Source organism: Pseudopipra pipra, chromosome 10 (genome assembly GCF_036250125.1).
Source record: "Pseudopipra pipra isolate bDixPip1 chromosome 10, bDixPip1.hap1, whole genome shotgun sequence".
Classification (NCBI taxonomy): domain Eukaryota; kingdom Metazoa; phylum Chordata; class Aves; order Passeriformes; family Pipridae; genus Pseudopipra; species Pseudopipra pipra.
The window spans coordinates 23,022,107-23,041,856 of record NC_087558.1 but is presented as its reverse complement, the minus strand read 5'-3'; the positions used below and the strand labels follow the sequence as shown (position 1 = coordinate 23,041,856).

Here is a 19,750-nt window from a genome sequence, read left to right as displayed (position 1 = left end):
AAACCAAATCCTGCATGTAACAAGGACAGCTGTGATCCTGCAAACCAAACTTTCCAGGTGTCCTTTAGGCAGAGTTGGGGCCTGGGTGATGAGATACTAACGGAATGATTTCCCATAAACACTGTCAGTCCTTTTTAGTAAGCAGAGCTGTGTCTAAACTTCCATGGGACAGAGTTTCCCCTCTCAGGGACATGACATCAGCATTAAGCTGCAGCTGGGACTAAGGCTGAAGAATTGTTTCCTGTCAGGTCCCCAGTGCTGTTTGCTCCTCCTGCACATCCCTCTTCGGGAGGGTCCCTGGGGCACAACGTTGTGTTTGTTGCAGCATTCCTGCTGCAGGGGGCCAATTCCTGTGCTGTAACGGGGGAGAGGGGCTTTGTGCTCCCAGGCAGCTACAGGCAATAAGGAAGAGGCAGCACAGCAGGTAATTAACCTTAAGGCTGATTAAGAACCAAAATGGATAGCAGACAGTCACCTACAGGAACCCTTCTTCCTCCTGAGGGGTCACCAAGACGCGCTCAGGCTCTGTGCACAGTGAGTTTGCCAAAATGGATGACAGAAGAGACATCTCTGCCTTGTTTCCCCAGGTTCTCCATGAAAACAAAAGGGACCAGCTGAGCCCTTTGGCACCTCTACGCTGCCAAGGAGCTGAAGTGGTCCCTAAGTGCAGGTGGGGCTGGCTGTGCTGTGCCTCCCCCGCCCCCTGTGCTCACCCACAGTGACGTGGTGGGGGCTCACGAGGTCCAGGCAGTGCGCGGCCGTGACCACCCAGCGGCTGCTCAGGAGGCTCCCGCCGCAGAACCCCACGCCCCGGCTGTCCCGGATCAGCACCTGCGGGAAGGGAGAGGCAGAACCGCGGCTGGGTCGGGGACGTGCACACACTGTGGGCTCTGACCCAGGCAAGGAACACGTCTGGCAGGAGCACCGGCCCACCAAGCAAAGGGCAGTGAAAACAGTAATAAAATCAGTGCACTGCTGTGACGAGGGAGCAGAGTATTTAATGAGCTAAGCTCGATGAGCTCATGCAGACACAGCTGCAGTGGCTGATGTTCTTCTGAAGGAACAAGTATGACTGTGATTTATTTTTCATGTTGCGTCAAATGTTTTGGGAGTGGTGGAGAACAGAAACACAAGGTGCAGTTTATTAGTAATCAGGTAATAAAATTTGTAATGATCTACACAGTAGGAAATGGAGAAGTTAAAACATGGTGCTCAGTGTTTGTTGTCTGTCTTGTCTGTTCAGAATTATAAGCTCCATCAATGCCTCAGCATCTCCTCAACTATTAATTCTGTGTACTATTGATGCTTTTAATTCTGTTCAGTAGTGCTAGAAATAAACATTGGAAAGTAGCAAAGAACATTTATCAGAAAATGCTGTCTTAGGTTATGAAGACCTAGAATGCAAAGGGTTTACAAAAACCTTTAAAAATTATATTGATAGATAGATACACTTTAAATTCAACATTAAATTACAAATTTCTTGATGTAATGACAATTTAAAACCAGCTTAGTGGTAACACTTCATTTCCAGAAGAAACTGTATAAGGTTGGACAACAAACAACATTCCCATCTAACAACCCACAATCAGTCTACTGATCCAAAGGGAAGCAGCTGCTGATGGAAACCCATAAAATTGGCTAATAGTGACATTTCAGCTTGCCAAAGTGCACAATGCATGGTCCACCCAGGTTCAGCCTATGATTTTTCCACCTATAAATACCTTCTGATGTGGAATTGGGAAATCTACTTGTGTGCCAGCAGTAAATCAACTGAGGGTAATGTGAAGGGTTTGAGATCAGAATTTCTCTGCAAACAGTAACAGGACATTGACCAGAGAGAGACAATATAGTGAAAATTAGTAACAAATAAGGACACACACACAAAAGCCCCAAACCTACTGAATCTCACCTGGCCACAGAACCTGCCTCAGGAAAACTATTACCAGCCTTCCACAGGGAGGCAGAAGCTCAGCTTTTCCCTAAGGACACGCAGACACAACCTGAATAACAGCACAGGAGATCTGACTGGATTAAGACAGAAGGTATTACGTTCTAATCCAAAAGCATACATATGTAGGACGGGAAGAATCAAAGGCATCTAAGGTCTGTATCATCAAAAAGCCCTGCTGAAGGCTGAGAAATACACGTGGTCCCATTGCTCTCGACCTGAAAAAACTTTATAATGGCTTGATGAACTCTGCTCCTGAAGGACCCAATAAAGTTAAAGCAAGAAAGCACTTAGGGGTGGTGTTTGGCCAGACTGGAAGTAAGGTATTACCTGCCAGGGGCAATGTCCACGATGACACAGCATTCCTCCTGTTATCCTGGGGTCCCCGTGCTCCAAAGTAGAGCTGATGTTTGCCTGGGTGGGCTGAGGCACGTCCAGACCGTCTCCCCTGTCCCTGCTCTGATGCAGCCCATCACTCCTGTGCTGAACAGCCCCTGTTCTGTTCCTGCCAATGCCCTCCCCTCGTTGGTTTTGCCCTGTGGTGTTTCCCCCTGTTCCTTCCTGCCTGGCAGCAGGTGCTGTGCTCTTGTTCTGCCATGCTGGGCCCTGCCTTGGCTCAGCCAGGCCTCTCCCAGTTCCCTCCACTGCCTTGTGGTTCTCAGGGCCATCCAGCTCCTCCCCCAGGGGCTTCTGGGACACAGAGCCCACCACTGTCTTTTTGCAGCTGGAAGCATCTCCTGCCACCTCCGTTTGTCCAGCGTGCCCGAAGGCATCCTTTATGGTCTCCTTTTCCCCAACATCACTGTGCTCCAGCTCCATTTGCCCAGCTGTGCCCTCTGTGCTCCTGTTCAGCTCAGGCACATCCCTGTGCTCCCACTGGCTCCTCAGGAGGCTTTTTGGCCCCCGCCGCTGTTCCTCCAGAGCCTGCCTGGCTTTGATCAAGCCACAGGGAAACGGTGCTGGAAGAGGGAATGACAGAAACCAAGATTTGAGATTAGGGTGTGTTGGTGTCATGTTGAACTCAAACACAAGGCAGCACTTTTCCTGTCCAAGAATGGGACTCGACCCCCCTGGAACAACTCTGACCTCGTGATGTCAAACTCCCCCCTGCCCCCCCCTTGGCTGAGTGTGCAGAACTCATTACCCAGAAATGGGGGTGTGGCTGTGTCTTTTCTGAGCCATCAGCCAGGAGCAGCCTGCCGAGGGCTCTCTTCAGGAAAGAATACTGACCCAGCCCTCCCCTTCTGCCTAACACCACATTTTAAAGCCCCCTGTCCTATCCTCTCCCCTCCCACCCCTGCACTTCAGCCTCAAGACTCAGTTTAGCTGATTTAAGCCTGTGCTAGAACAGGCCCACTCCCAACTGTCCTGCTTGCTCCTTGACCCAGTATGTGCTCACAGGGGCACTGGACTACAGACACCAGACAGAGAGGAACCTTAACATTTAAAATAAACATTACAAATAAGACAGATCTTTTCATACACTAAGTGCAAGCTGCAGTAGCCACAGCATGTGCAGCTCTTCGCATCTAGCGGAGGGAAAGTCAGTGCCTGCAAACCTCCTCTTTTCCCTGAGGTGGGCCAGCAGCCCGTGCTTTACCTGCCTGCACGCAGCTCCTCCCGTCCTCGTGCAGGGTGTAATCCCTGGCGCAGGAACACTCCACGTGGAGGGCGCTGCTGTCCCTGCAGTACTGCCAGCACCCGCCGTTCTTGTACCAGCACTCCAACCTCTCTGCCGGGGAAACACCCGCGGTTACAGCACCCAGCTCCCGGAGCTACTATTGCATGAGGCAAAGTAGGAAAACATCTGCTGGAAGCGCTCAGGGAAACAGAAGGAACTGCCCCTTCCAGTTCCAGACACACACACTGGTGTGCAGCAAACCAGACCTCATGTTTGGTTTGTTCTGTTCTGACCATTCTCCCATTTGCCAGCTTTGCCCTGAGGCCACGGCTGGGCCTTTCTGTCTGTGGAGCAGGGGCAAGAAGAGGCCTGGAAGAGCAAACACTTCTAAATGCATCAGTTTTTGATCCATCTGCACATCTTGTCTTTTATATCATGACAGGTTTAAAGCACCGGGCATTGGGTGGGGGTCCGACCTGACTGAGATTTTTATTCATTGTTACATTAAAAACAGTCATGTTTAATTGCTTCACTGTACAAAGAAAAGGTCAACAAAAGCACTTGGAGGAAAAAAATTTAGTTTCCACAGTTTGGCTTTTGCTGTTATTTCATGCCTCAGTTTGCAAACTGGATAGAGCATTTCAGAGGATGAAAAACCTGGTAAGAAAGAGAAGGCAGATTTTATCCTTCCTTTTTCATCACTCATATATTACAACATAAATATAGCAGACTTTTCCCCTTTCAGTGAGCTTTGGCTAATTTGTTTGATTGACTCAGTAAAGAGAAGAGCCTCACCATGAACAATCTCCAGTGCAGGCATCTATGGCAGGAGTCACTAGAGTTGTTATCCCTCCAAAGTGATGAAAAGGGGCCTTTCCTGGGAGCAGACAGGAGATGGCCACATGCCATCCTTCCTTCACAATGAATGCCAATGTGTCTATTCCTGCACTCACCTATTTCACAGTTGTGTCCTCTGAATTCTGGGGGGCAGATGCAAAAGTAACTGTAATGTCTTATTTTGCAGACTCCACCATTGTTACAGGGATTTGTACTACATGGATTTAAACCTAAGGAGAAGAAACAGGGCACAGTGTAACTCCAGGAATTAAGAGAAGCCTGGCTTTCAATTGCCACATAGTTCTTTGTACCCAGGAGGGACACACGAAATACAGTTTTTAAAAATTCCTTTTTTACCTACCTTTGTAATTGAACCAAAACTCCATCTGCAAGAGGAAATCACAAATGAAGAGAACAGGCAACAAACAGTCATACGGATTACTGAAGACATAGTTTAGAAAGCTGTCTTTTTAGGGTCCATGTAAACTGACATTTTCATTAGAGCCACAAACACAATCTCAGAACAGTATCTCCTGATCACCACCATGCCATTTACTTTTGTTTGTACCATGGACCAGTCACAGAGGGCATAAACTGGGCTGTACTGGAATCAAAATGAACCTGAAAGCTCAGATCCTTAAATGCTCCAGCCACTGAAAGGTCTGTGGCACCAGCTCAGGAGTTTCAAGTGACACCATCACCACACCCCCCCTCCCCAAAAGGTGTCACTGCAAGGCCTCAGCATCAGCTGCTTTGCTCTGAAGAGCCATTTCTACTGCGCTGCTTTACCTGCTGCAGAGACATTCCTGGCACCTCGGGCTGGATCCAGGAGAGATCAGGCACCTGTTTAACTCTGCAGCTCCAACTCCTGCCTCAGCACAAGGCCCCAGAAGGCCCCGGCCCTGCTTCCAGCCAGATGCTGTTGGCCCTGGGAATGAGACACTCCTCCCCTGGATTTGGAGGGTCTGGACAAGCAAGTGACCTCTGAAAATGTCCCAATCACATTGCTGGATTGATGCTCTCAGAAAGGGGTTTTAGATACTTCCAAGGATTTGTGTTTAACATTTACACAACAAACTGAGCACTCACAAAGTGCAGTCCCACAGGTGCCCTGGGTGACCCTCCCTGAATCCCCCTGAAGTGACCCAAGCTGCAGAATCCATAGACACACACTTCCAGAGCCACACTAGGTGACCTGGGCAGGATTACTTAGACCTCACCATTGACTTTCCTCTGTTTCTCCTAAAATCAAGTTTCTCACCGTTTTCTCCTGTGAATGGAAGATCTCCTTGGCCTCCTCAAATGAACACTTTTCCTCATTGCATTCTCTCTCCAAGTTCCCTGGACGAATTTCTTCTAGGAAGTGGTTGGCACGTTTATGGACTCGCAGCACCTCGTGGGCTTTGTCTTTTCTCACAAACACTAGAAGACCAAAACTGAACAGTTGGTGCTGAAGGCAACACAGTGGCATTGCCACAGTCACAGTCACATGGGCTTTCAGTGGAAAAAACAATATAAATGAGGGGAGTGGGAATCTACACAAACAGCCCAAAGGAAAATAAAATTAGTCTGTGTTTCAGCAAAACATATCAGTAGTCTGAGCTTGCTTTCAGTGAGTCAAAAGAGCCACTACTGAGACTTGCAGGTTAGTGCAGAAATTTTTAATTCCACAAGACTCTTGAGTATTGCAGCTTTTTCTCTGGAAGCTGGTTAGATTTTTCTGCTTAACCATCCCAATTCACAACAATTATTAGCTTGGCATTTGGTTATGGAGTCACAGAGTTCTCCAGGTTCTGCTGTGGTCACAATAGAACAGACACCAATCCTTCATTAAGAGGAAATATTAGTGTCAATTTTGTGCTGACATTTAGCTCATCTCAACTTTGCCTCACTAAGGTATTTGCCCTCCTCCTGTGATGCCTTAAGCTGTTACTGCCAATAACTTAAGGGAGGAATGGCCAAAAGAAGGACTGTGTCAGTAATGTCCTCCCCACACACCCCCTCTGCTCCACAGCACATCTTTGCTAAGGCACCTCTGTCTGCAGCAGTGTGCCAGGGTTTTTCCACCCACACCCCTTGTGGGTGCACTGATCCCAGAACTGCAGCCCCATGGCCAAAGCCCACCTGGCAGATGGAAAGGCTGCTGCTCCAAGTGTTATGAGACAAAAGCTCACTCTGTAATCCCAAAAAAGCCTATGGAAATCCACACAGCACTGCTTTTCCCAGCTAGGGATTAGTGCCCTGGACAAGTCAAACCTTCTGGCAAAGAACCCAGTTTTGGAGATGGACTGTGAAAACACAGATCTATTTGCAGTTGCAGGATCAGTATTTACAGCAATGACTGAAATTCTAGAATGATATTACACTGCTTCATTTCCAGGCAATTAGTAACAGCCCACAAAAACTCCTTGGAGAAAAGCTTTGCACAGATCCTGCTGTCTGCTAATGGAGAACATTTCCTTCACTTACATCAGCAGAATTTCCCTTCAGCACCTCTTGTGTTCTGGGTCACCTTAAAGGATTTACCTCCTTTAAGCAGGTGTCCCACAGAGCTTTTGCAGATACTCTGCTCTGCTCTTCCTCCTCTGCAAGGACAGCCACGATGATTCCTGAGATCCTGCACACTCTGGTGCCTGTCCCACAGCTCTCTGAAGCCATTTCCAAACCTTGTGGAGTAGTTGTACAATCAACACGAGGTCCAAGAACACATGTTGCAAGTGCCTCATTTTAGATTTCCAAATTGGAAACCTCTACCATGCAAAACCAATTCAGATCTCGGGTTCCATGTCACAGGGAGAATACTTTTCAACAGGAGAGTGGGCTAAACAGAAATCTAAGAAAGGCTGATTTCACTTGCAAATATGTATATGAATATTAATTTCTTTCTTGTGCATTTCAGGAAGCATTCCTTCAACCCACAGGACTTTGTGTTCAGAACAGGAACATAGTTTCTGTTTAAATGCCAACATTGCCACAAAAAGACAATTTAATTAAAAAAGTAAAAGAAATACCTACCTTCATATGAAAACAGGCAGCTGCTGTCAATGAAGCACATCAGCAGGAGAAATCTCCCAAGTGAGGAGCTGCTCTCCATGTTAGTGAGCATCCAGAACACTGACCTCCTGATTTCTTTCTGAGGGAAAAGAATAATAAAATTAGTATGTTATCACAAAACCAGCCTGCAAAAAGGATGAAAAAGCAGAAGTGAGAGGATAAGAAGAGACAAAGAAAGCAAATTCTACCCAGTTCATTTTGCCCTCCTGTCCCCTGTTTCCCCAAGCCACGCTGATGCTGCACACCCCAACAGGCAGGAGCTGAGCTGGGGGGCAGGGGCTCATCCAAAGCCCACGGAAGCCATGGAAAAGCCATGGGGAGCATGGGAACACACGGCCCAAATGGAGCACAGGCCACTCCCAGCCCAGTGTTGCTGAAGCCAAGGCAGGAGCACAACCAGCCCCTGTGCAACTGCTGATGCTTCGCTCAGGGAAGACCCTGCACAGACCCCAAGGAGGCACCAAGCACCACATACCAGCAGTCACAGGTACAGCACACAAGTTTGCATTTCTTCTTATTACCTTCCCAGGCTAAAGGATTTACCAGGATTCAACAGCATGTTTCTCTCTGCTACCTGCAGCATTTTTTCAAAACCACAGGATCCAGAATGAGTTCAATTTACACAGAACCATGCAATTATACTCACGTTTTTCTTTATTTGTTTTTTAGGGGAAGACAGGAAAGAGATTTGGCTGTACACCAGGAACAGCCATGAGGTCAAGAGGTTGATCATTAAAGTCACAAATATTGACAGAGGAGAGAGAACCTGGATTCTATGAGACACATCAGAAATTCAAAATTGGAAGAAAAGTGTGTGTTTCCACACACATACACATGTGCATTAAAAAGAGAATTTAGTCTTTTAAATAATCTTCCAATACTAAAAGCCACTGCTTTGCAATAAATTTCTTCAGGAAAATGTGGAACTTTTAAGAGCAGATTTCTGACACTGTCACCTTTCAGTAGGCAAGGCCAACTAATCTGGAAAACACACCAGCTACTCTGTAAACAGGTGCTGAAATATTGCAGAGCTGGGAGTGTGCAGGAGGATTCACTGCAGTCACCAGCAGGCAAATGTTGCCCTGTCACAGCACCAGCACTGCCACCCCCTACCCTTCTTTGAACACAACCATGTTTCAACTCAGGGTTACAGGTTACCTGTTCCTGGTGCAGGCCTGCTGAGAAGGGTGCTGTTCAAAGCATTCAATTTAATGTTCCTCCATCCTTAAGTCCTGTCCCAAGGGAAAAGGGGGAGGAGAAAAGAGAGCCAGAGCCAGCGAGCACAGCTCCTACCCCGACTGCTCCTTCAGTAATGACTCAACATCAGCACTTGGGTAACAAGCACCAAGGCAGCTCCTGAGTCAACAAGTCCACAAATACAAAAGGTATTAAACTTCTTTGCTGACACCACATTGAATTTCTTACAAACTAACACAATTCCTTGTACCTGAGGTTTTTTTCGTTTAAGTCTCATCACAAGAGCAGACTGAAGTTCTTCACTGATCCAAACCCCTCGAGACATTGGAAACACACACTGGAAACTCACATCACTAGAGCAGAAAGAGTTCTGCTTTTTTTTTTTCCTACAAGATTAATTCTATTTAACAAGTGCTAAGATTAGAAACAAGTACAAACTGTGATATTAAACTTCACCTGGAGTATTGCTACTTCCTATGAACTGGTGCTCTGCATCATTTACTCACACAGACATATACACACACAGACAGAGATGCAAACACACACCATTTATCAGTAAGCATTAGCAATGCTCACACAGCCTGCAGCTGACTGCAGTCACCAGAACAGCAATAAACAGAAGCATTTGCTTACCTTGCTAATTAGAAGACTGTTACAGACCCCAGGATAAATAGAGCCTGCAATAGCTTGGAATTAAACCTCTCTTTTTTTTTTTTTGAATAATACTATACAGTTCCCATTCTCTTTTCAGGAAGTTTGGGGGGGTAAAATCAGGCATCAGGTGTGCAAAGAATAGAAAATACAGAGAAGTTCTAGTCACCTGCTGAATCAACGTGAGCACTGGAGTAGGATGTAAGGGACTGGAAGCAGTAATGATGTTACAAAAACTTCACTGTGTTGCAAGAAAAATTATACAAATACAGAGCAAACCAAAACAGTTACTGCGGGAACAGCTGAAATGACAGAACTGCATCTCGATGGTGACTTGCAAAAACAGTTTTCTCTGTCCCCTCCTGCCCCCCACCCCAACCAATTCAGATATTTTACACCTCAAAGATGGAGTTGTCTGACCATGGATCACCTTATTTTCTACAGTGCTGTACAGCATCTCAGCTAACAGGGTTCTTTTTTCTTGCCTGTAAGGCTTAAGTAGGGCCATGCCACAGATAAACAACACAACCTGCAACAAACCAATGTAAACAAGAAAAAAAAGGAGAGAAAAAAATAAGTCCCAAGGAAAACAGCACACGAGGTTAACATATACTCAATATTTAATACTGAAGGTCTGACATTACACTGCATATTGTCACCAGCACAACATTCCAGACTCTCGGGGTCAGAATCAACCCTTCAAAGGAGCTGACACATCTATGTGGTGCTGGATCCACTCCAGGTACTGACTAACTTTGGTGTAGACTCCAAATTTCTCCCTTCTCCCACAGCCGTGGCCCCAGCTCACCAGTCCTACCAAAAACCAAGTATCCTTGTATTTGGTGGACATGGGGCCCCCGCTGTCCCCAAGGCAGGCATCCCTCCTGTCCCCCAGGCTCCCGGCACACAGCATGTTGTCGGAGACAGCAGAGGCCATGGCGGGGGCGCACTCGTTGCGGGGCACGATGGGGATCTCGATGTAGTGCAGGGAGGTGGGGTAGCTGACGTTGACGTCGCTCGTGCTGCCCCAGCCCGTCACCACCATCTGCTGCCCGCTCCTGGTGAGCTCCTGCTCGGCCAGGTTGCGGGCGGGGAGGCAGATGGGGAGCGCGTACTTGTAGTACATGGCGTGCTCGGCCAGGTGCAGCATGGCTATGTCGTTGTCCAGCGTCTTCTTGGTGTAGTTTTCGTGGATCACCTGTTTATCCACCCGAATGATTTGCTCGTCGACAGCACGACGGCGGAAAAGGAATTTCCCTGGAAGAGCAAACAAGAAGGAGACAGATGCTGCCGAACTTTCCTTCCCCTTGAACACCAAAGCATCTGGAATATGCTGTACTCCTGTGGTTTTACTTCCCTTGTAATACAGACACTTGCTCATTTTATGTCACAGGTTGACAGTGTTTTTAACAGATGGACTAACCTGTAAACTCTCCCTGTTTACTGAAATCATGAATACCCACAGTAGTAAATGAACTGGTGCCCTAGAGCTCTGGTCATCAGCTGAGAAACCAAAATGCCCTGCTGTGTTCACATTTCAGTACACCTGTGCAATATGAGAGACCTCCTCCAGGAGGAAAACAACCTTTTTGGAACCAGCATTAAAAGCTGGAAGAGCAAGCACATGCAAAGCAGGACATTCATGACAGGACATGAGCTTTATGCTGCCTGAACGAAATGTCAGGATTTATAAATAAAGGTGACTGACTGGTAAGGCTATTCCCTTCTGAAATCTTACATCTGTATTTTAATGAATTTTTGACTGCTTAAGACTTCTGGGTTGCTATTTGTGCTACATGATCACAGGCACTTCAGGGGCCAAGCAGTCAATGCAACAGTAAGCAGGAAACTGTTGAGAAGGGCCAGAAAGGCAAGAAGTCCTTTGTGATACACTGGGATAGGAAAGTCAGAGACAGGTCTTTCTTGTAGGTTGTCAGTGAGGTCTTGCAGCTGTTTTTTTCTGTAAAGTCAGTGTCTCCAAGTGTAGGGACTTATGAGCCACAGTAGCTACAGAAACACATTCTCAAAAGACTCCTTAGTCCAGCTTTGGATCTTGGACCTCCAGAGCAATTATTTCAGAGTCTCTCCTCTTGCTCCTCTGCAGACATCCAATGGAAAATTCATACCTGGCCAGAGCAGGTGGCTGAAACTGCTCTGACGCGTTGTATTAAGTAGTTCCAGAATCTGAAGGACTTCCCAGTATCAAGCCAACAACCACAAATCAGTGTTTTTCTCCTAGCACAACCTGTCTTCCTTGAGTGTCCTTGGAGCACTCTCCAGCCACTGTGGCTGGGGGATGGCAGGCAAGAGGCAGGGCTTTATTCCTGCCTTCACAGGTGCAAACCCTGCTTTAGGCCTCAGAAATAACTGTGGACTCCAATGCTCCTCTAAGGAAGGCAGTGTGGATGAGCAGGAACACACGTGCTGCAGGGCTCACTCCTCTTGTGCATCACAACTCTCAGTCCATGGCCACACACTGGATTCTTCCTCTGTGAATAAGGAAGGTCTTTTGGGCAAGTATGAGAGCGAGAGAAAGCCGAGCCCCACTGATAACCATCCTTACACTATAAATTGCTCTGTATACTTGCCCCAAATTCAGGTGTGAGACATCTCTCAAGTTTCATTTGAACAGAACAAAAGCTTCTCAAATCAGGGTTCTCAAGTGCTGACATTTCTTTACCCACTGAAAATCATATTTTATTTGGACTCTCCTGACAGATCCCACCCCTTCTTTCTTTGCTGCAGACACATCTCAGGGCATGGTTAATCCCAGCTGAAGGCTTGTCAGACTGCACAGATCTCTCTCAAGACCTGCAGTATGAGGCCAGAGTGGAACAATGTTAAGTGCAGCCTCAATACTTGCCCCAGTTACCATCTCCCCACTGAGCTATTCCCTCCCAAGTTACGCTCAAAGCTACATCCAACAAAGCAGAGCACTCCAACACCACATCTGACAGTTGCTTTTCCTCTAACGAGGTTCCTTAGTGAAGCTCTTCTTGGGTTTCACTAAAATTAATGGAAAACACTTAAAAAGGAAGAAAATTACATAACTTATGCACATTTCCAAACTATCACATACACTTCTATTTGGATGCCTCCCTGTGAAAAGGTGAATATTCTGGCACTGAGAGGACCCAAGGCTACATCACATACTTTTCTATTCATCCTGTATGTTGGAAGTACATAAACACATTGATCTGTGTGTGCCTTACTGTCTCTGTTCTCAAACCCCTGCACATCCACAGTCTGTATGGAACATGCATACAGACTGTATTTTCCAGGAGAGGTACACAGACAATATATTGGCAGGACTTTCAACAAATACTGGGAATATCCTATCATTTCACTAATGGAGAAAGCAAGCAGCTGAGCTGTTATGCCTCAGCACCAATGGTACATAGAAAACACTGATCCAAAAAAATCCCATATTACTTCAGTGTGAATGGAACACTAATTATTTCTGTCTGTTAATTCAGGAGCAGCACTGCTACTTGACACAGTGACATTTTCTCATGCTCCAGAGCAGCAGTGCAAGTAAAGGCAGTGTTGCCATTCTACAGCACTTCTCCTCCTTCTGCAATGAAATTCTCTTAAGTAACAGTGTTTAAATGCATGAAAAGGCAGGAAGACACCCTGTGACATTCTCCTCCTGGGATCAAGACTCTTTTTTCAGTATTGGGATGACCTTGAATATTTTCAGCACCAGAAAAACACAAGGAGAAGAGACCAAGTCTTTCTACTTTATAGACCAGCAGCAGTGCTCAGAAGACACCAGCTCACTTCCACAGTAAGGCTGATAGTGGCTCAAATGAAATCAGATTTTTACTAAGCTTTGTTTTAAGCTAAGATGCATATTTAAAAACTGCCTAGACAGTCCATTCCTACAGCCAAGGACTTTTGCCTTCAGAACCTGCTATCTTTTCCCTGAAATGATAAATATTTTGAATGAAACAGTTATATTTAAAAAACACAGGGATAGATGATTTTCCATACCAAGTCTTACTTTGAGCTCCGTTGGTGTGTCAAGGCAGTGTGCTGCTGTTAGGACCCAAGCTGGATGGATGAGAACACCCCCACACAGAAACTTCCCACTTGTACTTTGCAGCATAACCTGAAACCAAACAAGAGAGGTGTGAGGTGTGACAGTGCCTGGAGAGTGGCTCACCAAACACTGTGCACAACCTTCTTTGTGGTTGCCAAACACCCCAATGCACCAAGCACCAAAGCAGGGCACTTGCACCGAAGCCAAAGCTCCACAGTGGGACAAAAGCCCTATGAATAAAGTCTCTGTGGAACACCTACAAACAAGTTTGGAATGTTCTTCCTGAATGAGGGTTGGTTTCATCCAAATCAGCATGAGGTGCTGCTGGGCACTGCAAAGAAGCACTTTGCACTCCAAGCTTTGAAACACAGAGCACAAATGAGGGGATTACTCTTGTGTCCCACACCAGAGACAGTGCATCATCTCAGACTGCAGTTCTCATGCTATGGTGTAAAAGGGCCTTTCATGTCAAAGAGAACCACGCCCTGATTATTTGCATTCATTAGTTCCATGATAAGCTCCATGAAGTCTCCCCTTTCTCTGTGATATCCCAACCTGCCATGGCATATTTTGCTGATTAAATCTGTTAACTTGAATGTATGACAGACAAGACTCGTAAAAAAGGGTGAGAAAGTGCCCTCCCACTCCCACCATGAGGCTGTTACAGTAGCTGGAGCACACATCCCATCACACAGCATGAGTTTCCTAGGATGGAGCAACAGAGTTGGTGAATGTAATCACCATCCTCTCTCCTGATAGTGTTGGCAAGGTAAGGTAAAAAACCTGGCAACAAAGTCGAGTCCAAACAGATACTAAACCATTTTATCCTGCTACTCCAATTTTGGGGTTGCTTTTGAAAAAAACTAAGGAAATTTTAGCTTCACGTGACACCACCAGTAATGTAGGAACCTTTCTGGAGTAGCCAGGCAGGCAGAGCTTTTGGTAAGAGCCTAAACTACTTGTGGTGAAGAACTCTTTTCTCCTACCTGCCAAGGGCTGTCTCCCCTTCTTGCAGCTGTTCCCTCAATGAGCCGAATATTGAGGTTTGCTTTGGCTTCAGTGTCGTCCACCTTCACTCTCCCACAGGGGAACTCCACTGTGCAGATGCAGAGAAGTTCACTAGCAAAGCCCAGATCACCCAACACAAAACCACTCTCTAGAGCATTCCCTCTGTGTCTCTAACCTAGGCAATACTGGTCAGGGGCTTCATGGAAGTCCCTCAGTGCTTGGCAAGGAGGAGGTCTCCTGATTCCCCTCATGTCTCCATGAGGCAAACACAGATTAAGGGCCATAAAGCAGGTATGGAGTTGAGAAATGCAGGCAGAGTTACTCTGCACGGAATAGGTGTTTTGAAAATGAGTAGAAAGTGCACTGCCGACAATTCTGCCCTAAAACTCTCTTACTTCAGTCTGAATAATCCTCTGTCAAACGTGGATCACAAACATCCTCCTCTTACCTACAGGCTTGCACGTGATGTGGTCGTTCATGAGCTGATACCCCGATGCACAGCTGCACGAGCGGCCCTGGTTGGCAGGGTCATCCCTACAGAAATGGTCACATCCCCCGTTATCCACGGAGCAGTTGGTGTACTTGACCTCTGAGGGAAAAAGGAACAGCAAGAGAGATGTGAGAAGTTTGAAAGTCAGAGTCACAGGGAGGTGATGTGGCAAAGTGGGCAACAGCTGTCAATGATTTGGGATGAGAGTTGTGGGCTTTAACAGCACCTGGGCCCTGAGACAGCAAACAACCTTAGTCCAGAATCAGGCAGTGGGGAGATGGAGGAAACAGATTACTATCAGAGCAGGGAGACTGGAGAACAGAAACCTCCCTGTCACTACAGGCAAGCACACAGTGCAAAGTGTTGATGATACAGGACATACAGTGCTCATCCCTAACTATGCTGTCCAGCTTTTGTTCAAGGAAGAAACTGTCACAGTAATGACAATAAATACATTGTATTTAAAACCACCACCATCATCCCTGGGTTGACAGTTCTAAAGTAACTGAAATCCCTGCTTTACAGAGTTATTTTCGGTACTTGTTCAAAATTTAGATATCTCAGATCTCCGAACTTCTCCTATGGCAACACAAAGTTAATTTTGCTTTAGATAAGCACAAATAAACCTCCTACCACAATCATGAAGCAAGAGAGAAATAACATTAGTAAAGAAAGTGAGTAAGGTGTGCAATGACTGAAGTGTTGACCCCTACTGCACAGAAACCTCTGTCACAAAGGATGCTATTTTATAGTGGATTAAATGCAGCATTACCATAATTGCAGAAAAACCCCTCCCAGCCTTTGTTACAGATGCAGGAAAATTTTCCAATATTGTCCTTGCAGATGCCATTGGAACAAGGCTGTGGCGCACACTGATCTCCATCTGAAACAGAGGTAGGAAAATCCAGTCCCTGAATCATACAGAGCTCACAGATCAAACATCAACACGAACAGGCCCTCCCCAGATTCCCAAACATCACCTATGTGATGGGTGGTAAGCTGCTGGCACTTAAAGGTGACACCTCCATGGCACTCGCCCAGAGACAGGGCATTGCTCTGGGTTCTCACCTACAGCTGCAGAGAGAGTGGGGTGGGCAGAAGGGGAGGAAAGGGCAAAGCCTGAGGCAGACAGGGCAGTGGCAGGTGACTGCAGCAGTGGGGCTCCTCTTGGGCCCACATCAGACAGGGTTAGAGCACCAAAGCACTTTTCACCAATTCCTTAGCTCTGGGGAGATGACTGATGACAGCTACAGGTGCACAGTGTTTTAGGAAGGCTGCTTGTGTGATAGAAGGGGAAAACATTCTTTGCACACCCCATATAGGAGAAAATGAGAATATGAATCAGTATGTGACATATGGCAGGAGGAAGGCTGAGTACCAGTTACTCTTGAGGAAGCACAGAGAAGTGATTAGGAAAGTCTTTTACTTACCTACATACTTGCTCCAAAAATTGAGCTGTGGAGAAACAAAATTTGTATTATGGTGAGAAAACCATTTTTAACAAGTGAGGGATTTAAAGTGTATCATGGCCTTGGCCAACAGAGAACAGCATCAGAGAACAGTCAACAGCATCAGTCTCATTCTTCTTGACAGTGTAGTGACTGGCACAACAAACCAAGAAAACTGGTCAAATGATTCTATACTGCTTGTACTCAGCACAGATCTCCCCTGTCCTGTTTGCAGACCTACCAACACCAAAGCCCCTCAATATCCCCACTGCTTCTCTTTCACTGCCAGGTGAGGCATCCAAGTTCACTTGTGCCCAGTCAGACAAAAACGTGGGCATTCCAAAGACAGATCCCTCTCCATTCTGGGGTTTGAGGGACAACAAAGACTGGCTCATCCTATGCTGTGAGCTGCTTTGCTCAACATAGTAACAAAGAATCCAAGCTGACAGAACAAGTGTGGAAAAGGGGCAGGAGTCAGTGATGCTGATGATAAAGGTAGCATCCAATTGAAAATATGAGTTTGGACAAAAAGAGAGAACCTAGTGATGAGAGAAATGTTTGCCATGCCCAACTGGGACACTGGGGAGATACAATGAAAGGGAGCCAGGGCTGGTGAATGGACAACAGAGGGCAAAGACTGGAAGGACCTGGAAAAACTCAGTGGTAGCAAGAATAGCCAGTGGGGTCAAGCAAGGATTGGAATTATCTGGCTGGGCCCTAAATCTCACCATTGGGTCAGGTGGGACATGCACGAGTAGCCAAGTTTTATGGCCCATACAGGTGGTAACACGACAATCACTGTAACAGAATGACATTCAAAACCATGCCAACACCTTAGGAATCAGGAGAGATCCATTTTTAGTGCTGACAGCATGATCTTCTATGCCCTGGATTGCAATATTTTAAGAAAATAATTGATTGGGTAACTCCCACACTCATCCTTAAAAAAACAACTTACTGTGGATTCCTTGGTTTCAAATATCTCACTGGCCTCCTCGAAGTCACAGCGCTCCTCAATGCACTCCCGCTCCACAGAGCCCGGCTTGAGCTCCTCCAGGAAAGAGTTCGCCCGCTTCTGGATCCTCAGGACCTGGTTTGCATCTTCAGTGCTGTAAAATACTGGAAGCAAAAATGTGAAAGCACAAGCAGAGAAAAGAGCTGGCTGAAAACTAGTAGTGGTGCTTCCCAAAGGACACTTAGCAGAGCACCAGCCCCTCTCCAGCACAGCAAGAGGGGCTGCCCTGGACACCAGAGTCTGTCTGTGCTGTGCTGCAGAAGCTCCAGCTCCTGCCCTGTGCTACTCTTGACAGCTCAGGGGCTCAGGAGGGCTGTGACCAGGCAGCTGTCATGGCCCAGCACTGCCTGTCAGCTCTGCTGGAGGAATTTAAACCCCCCAATAATGGAAAGGATTCCAGGAGCTCCATCTGACTGACAGAGGAGCAGGAAATGCACGTGCAGCGACTGGGGAAGGGTGAAGGGTCTCTCTCAAATGAAAACTTACTTGAGGTGCCGCAGACCCAAGCAGAGCAGGCAGCCAGCAGCAGCCCGAGGGCGAGGTGCTTCCACATCCTGCAGCAGGAGTCACCTGAGGAGAAGGCAGGTGTGAAGAGGAGCACATTGCTGAGGGACAGCAAGAGCCTGCTGCAGACAGTTCCCACCCAGCCAGCTCCTTCACTGGCCTGTCACAGGCCATTCTGAGTCCCTCCACACCTGTCTGCTCATTCCCTCTAACCCATCAGCAGCTCTCCCAGAACACTTTATGTCTGCCCTGACACTCTCCCCTTGCCACTGGACATTTTTGACAAGCTTCCTGCTCCACTAAAGCAAGCTCTCCTTGGAAACCCTGAAGGATGCAATACTTTTGAAGCACTTACTGCTTTGTTCAGTGGGAATCAGGGTGATCTATTCTTCCGCCATGAGCTCTGCTGGAACTTAGTTAATCCATAACTTCAGATATTTACTCTTTGGAGTGACATGAAGTTAAACAAACAGTGCTCAGGGGGAGCTTGACAAACGACCTGCACACAGGGGAAAAGTGAAATAGCTGAGGCACCCACTCTGCCTTTTGAAAATCTGGGGTTTTTTTTCTTTAGATTCTCTGGCAAGCAGAAATTGTTATATTTAGTTTGTAAGCATAACCACCCAGTGCTAAGGTCTCTTGAGAGATCCTACCATCTTCTCACAGCACGCAATCATCCAAAAGAGACACATATTGCAATTTTTAAGAGTCCTCCCACTTTACTTTCTCACCCAAGATTCCCCCCCCCAAAACAGCCAAGGGAACTAATCCCCCTGACAGCCACGAGCAGGTACCAGAAGCTTGTACCAGCATGCCACATCTTTTGGTATACTGGGTTAGCTCTCATCAGCACAAAGTATTCTACAGAATTCTGAATATTAAACATTTAGAGAAAACCCTCAGTCACGGAACTACTGAGGTTGGAAAAGACCTCTGAGTCCAACCTGTGACCAATCACCACCTCGTCACCCAGACCAGAGCACTGAGTGTCACATCCAGCCACTCCACCACCTCCCCGGGCAGCCCCTTCCAGTGTCTAATCACTCTTTCTGTGAAGAAATTCTTCCTAATATTGAGGACATGGCATTTTCATGCAAATTACCTGTGCAGGCAGGAGTCCTCAGGGGTCCTTTGTCAGGGAAAGTGTCACTGGGGTCCAGTGAAAGGTGGGCCCGACCGCCCTGGGATCTCAGCTCACATCCCCTGACACTGTTCAGGAGAGCACTGAGTGCTTATAAAACTTTTTTTTTTTTTTCATTTTCACCTCACAAACTTGACCATGGACTTTCTTGAAAACAAGCTCTCTTTAAACGAAGGGTTCACCGTTCAACCACTGGGGGCTAAAATAAAGATTGTGGCACCCGAAATCCCAGCTGGGGAAGGTGTGTGCACTGCCAGCTCTGCTGGTATGTCCTTCATCCTCACTTCAGCCATTCCACAAGAAAACTTCCACTGACATTAATGGCAACAGATTTTTGTGGCAATTAAAGTTTATGCAACACACCTGAATACAGGAAACACAGGTAGGACCATATATTTTATTCATATATGTAGCTGACTTTGCCATTTGCTACCACACAGGTTGCATGGGTTTTAATACACTTCTGTCTCTAAGACTTGGTATAGGTTGGAAATTTAGGACACGTACATCAACTGCCAATCTAGAAGATTCAAACCTGTGTGTCAGTCTCCTAAAAATTTCTTATTTTTTTTTAAACCCCTATACTGATACTCAGAAAGAATTTACTTCTTCATCAGCCCTTGTGTTTTGAGGGCTTTATTTTCCTGTTTTCCCATTTCTCCTGCCACTGTAGTGCAGAAATGTGTATTTTAAAAGCCTGTACTTAGGTTATCAGATGATCTTATGACTCCTGGTGCAGGGGATTGAAGAAAAGATACTCTAGGGTACCTCAAGATCTGCCCAGTTTTGCATGC

At 46.6% G+C, this 19,750-nt stretch overlaps 3 protein-coding genes across 9 annotated transcripts in view; 1 reads left to right on the top strand and 2 right to left on the bottom strand.

Annotated features, from left to right (window-relative positions):
• The window catches only part of IWS1 (interacts with SUPT6H, CTD assembly factor 1), a 27,882-nt gene extending 26,901 nt beyond the window's left edge, over positions 1-981 (top strand). For both annotated transcript variants that reach the window (XM_064666765.1, XM_064666768.1), the window contains one exon: positions 588-981. In XM_064666765.1, coding sequence (XP_064522835.1) covers positions 588-722 — 135 coding nt within the window. In that variant the 3' untranslated portion in view covers positions 723-981. The remainder of the gene's footprint in view (positions 1-587) is intronic.
• Positions 1-8,715, bottom strand: part of LOC135419863 (coagulation factor IX-like) — a 12,853-nt gene extending 4,138 nt beyond the window's left edge. Inside the window, exons 1-8 of one of the 5 annotated variants that reach the window (XM_064666774.1) lie at positions 8,619-8,715; positions 7,422-7,539; positions 5,668-5,828; positions 4,768-4,792; positions 4,523-4,636; positions 3,549-3,680; positions 2,279-2,907; positions 714-831 (exon numbers count right to left, since the gene is read on the bottom strand). In XM_064666774.1, the coding sequence (XP_064522844.1) occupies positions 714-831; positions 2,279-2,907; positions 3,549-3,680; positions 4,523-4,636; positions 4,768-4,792; positions 5,668-5,828; positions 7,422-7,512 (1,270 nt within the window). In that variant the 5' untranslated portion in view covers positions 7,513-7,539; positions 8,619-8,715. The other 4 variants (XM_064666771.1, XM_064666773.1, XM_064666772.1 and 1 more) reach the window with 4 other exon arrangements.
• PROC (protein C, inactivator of coagulation factors Va and VIIIa) lies at positions 7,936-19,750 on the bottom strand. 2 transcript variants are annotated; one of them, XM_064666775.1, is made up of 9 exons: positions 18,171-19,750; positions 17,798-17,881; positions 17,255-17,415; positions 16,279-16,303; positions 15,621-15,731; positions 14,807-14,947; positions 14,337-14,446; positions 13,302-13,419; positions 7,936-10,565 (listed from the first exon to the last, which is right to left on the bottom strand). In XM_064666775.1, the coding sequence occupies exons 2-9, from the start codon at positions 17,862-17,864 to the stop codon at positions 10,000-10,002; spliced, it is 1,299 nt and encodes a 432-aa protein (XP_064522845.1). In that variant the 5' UTR covers positions 17,865-17,881; positions 18,171-19,750; the 3' UTR covers positions 7,936-9,999. The 2 variants fall into 2 exon arrangements, with proteins under 2 accessions (XP_064522845.1, XP_064522846.1); XM_064666776.1 differs by lacking the exons at positions 13,302-13,419; positions 14,337-14,446.

Bases quoted from the DNA above. Each gene is read 5' to 3' on its own strand.
- PROC (XM_064666775.1), bottom strand. From the start codon at position 17,864: ATGTGGAAGCACCTCGCCCTCGGGCTGCTGCTGGCTGCCTGCTCTGCT. The intron at 14,447-14,806 runs GTAAGAGGAGGA...GCATCTGCACAG, and splicing joins CATCACGTGCAAGCCTGTAG to TGGAGTTCCCCTGTGGGAGA. The intron at 10,566-13,301 runs GTATGGAAAATC...TTGCTCTTCCAG, and splicing joins GGAGCTCAAAGTAAGACTTG to GGAAATTCCTTTTCCGCCGT.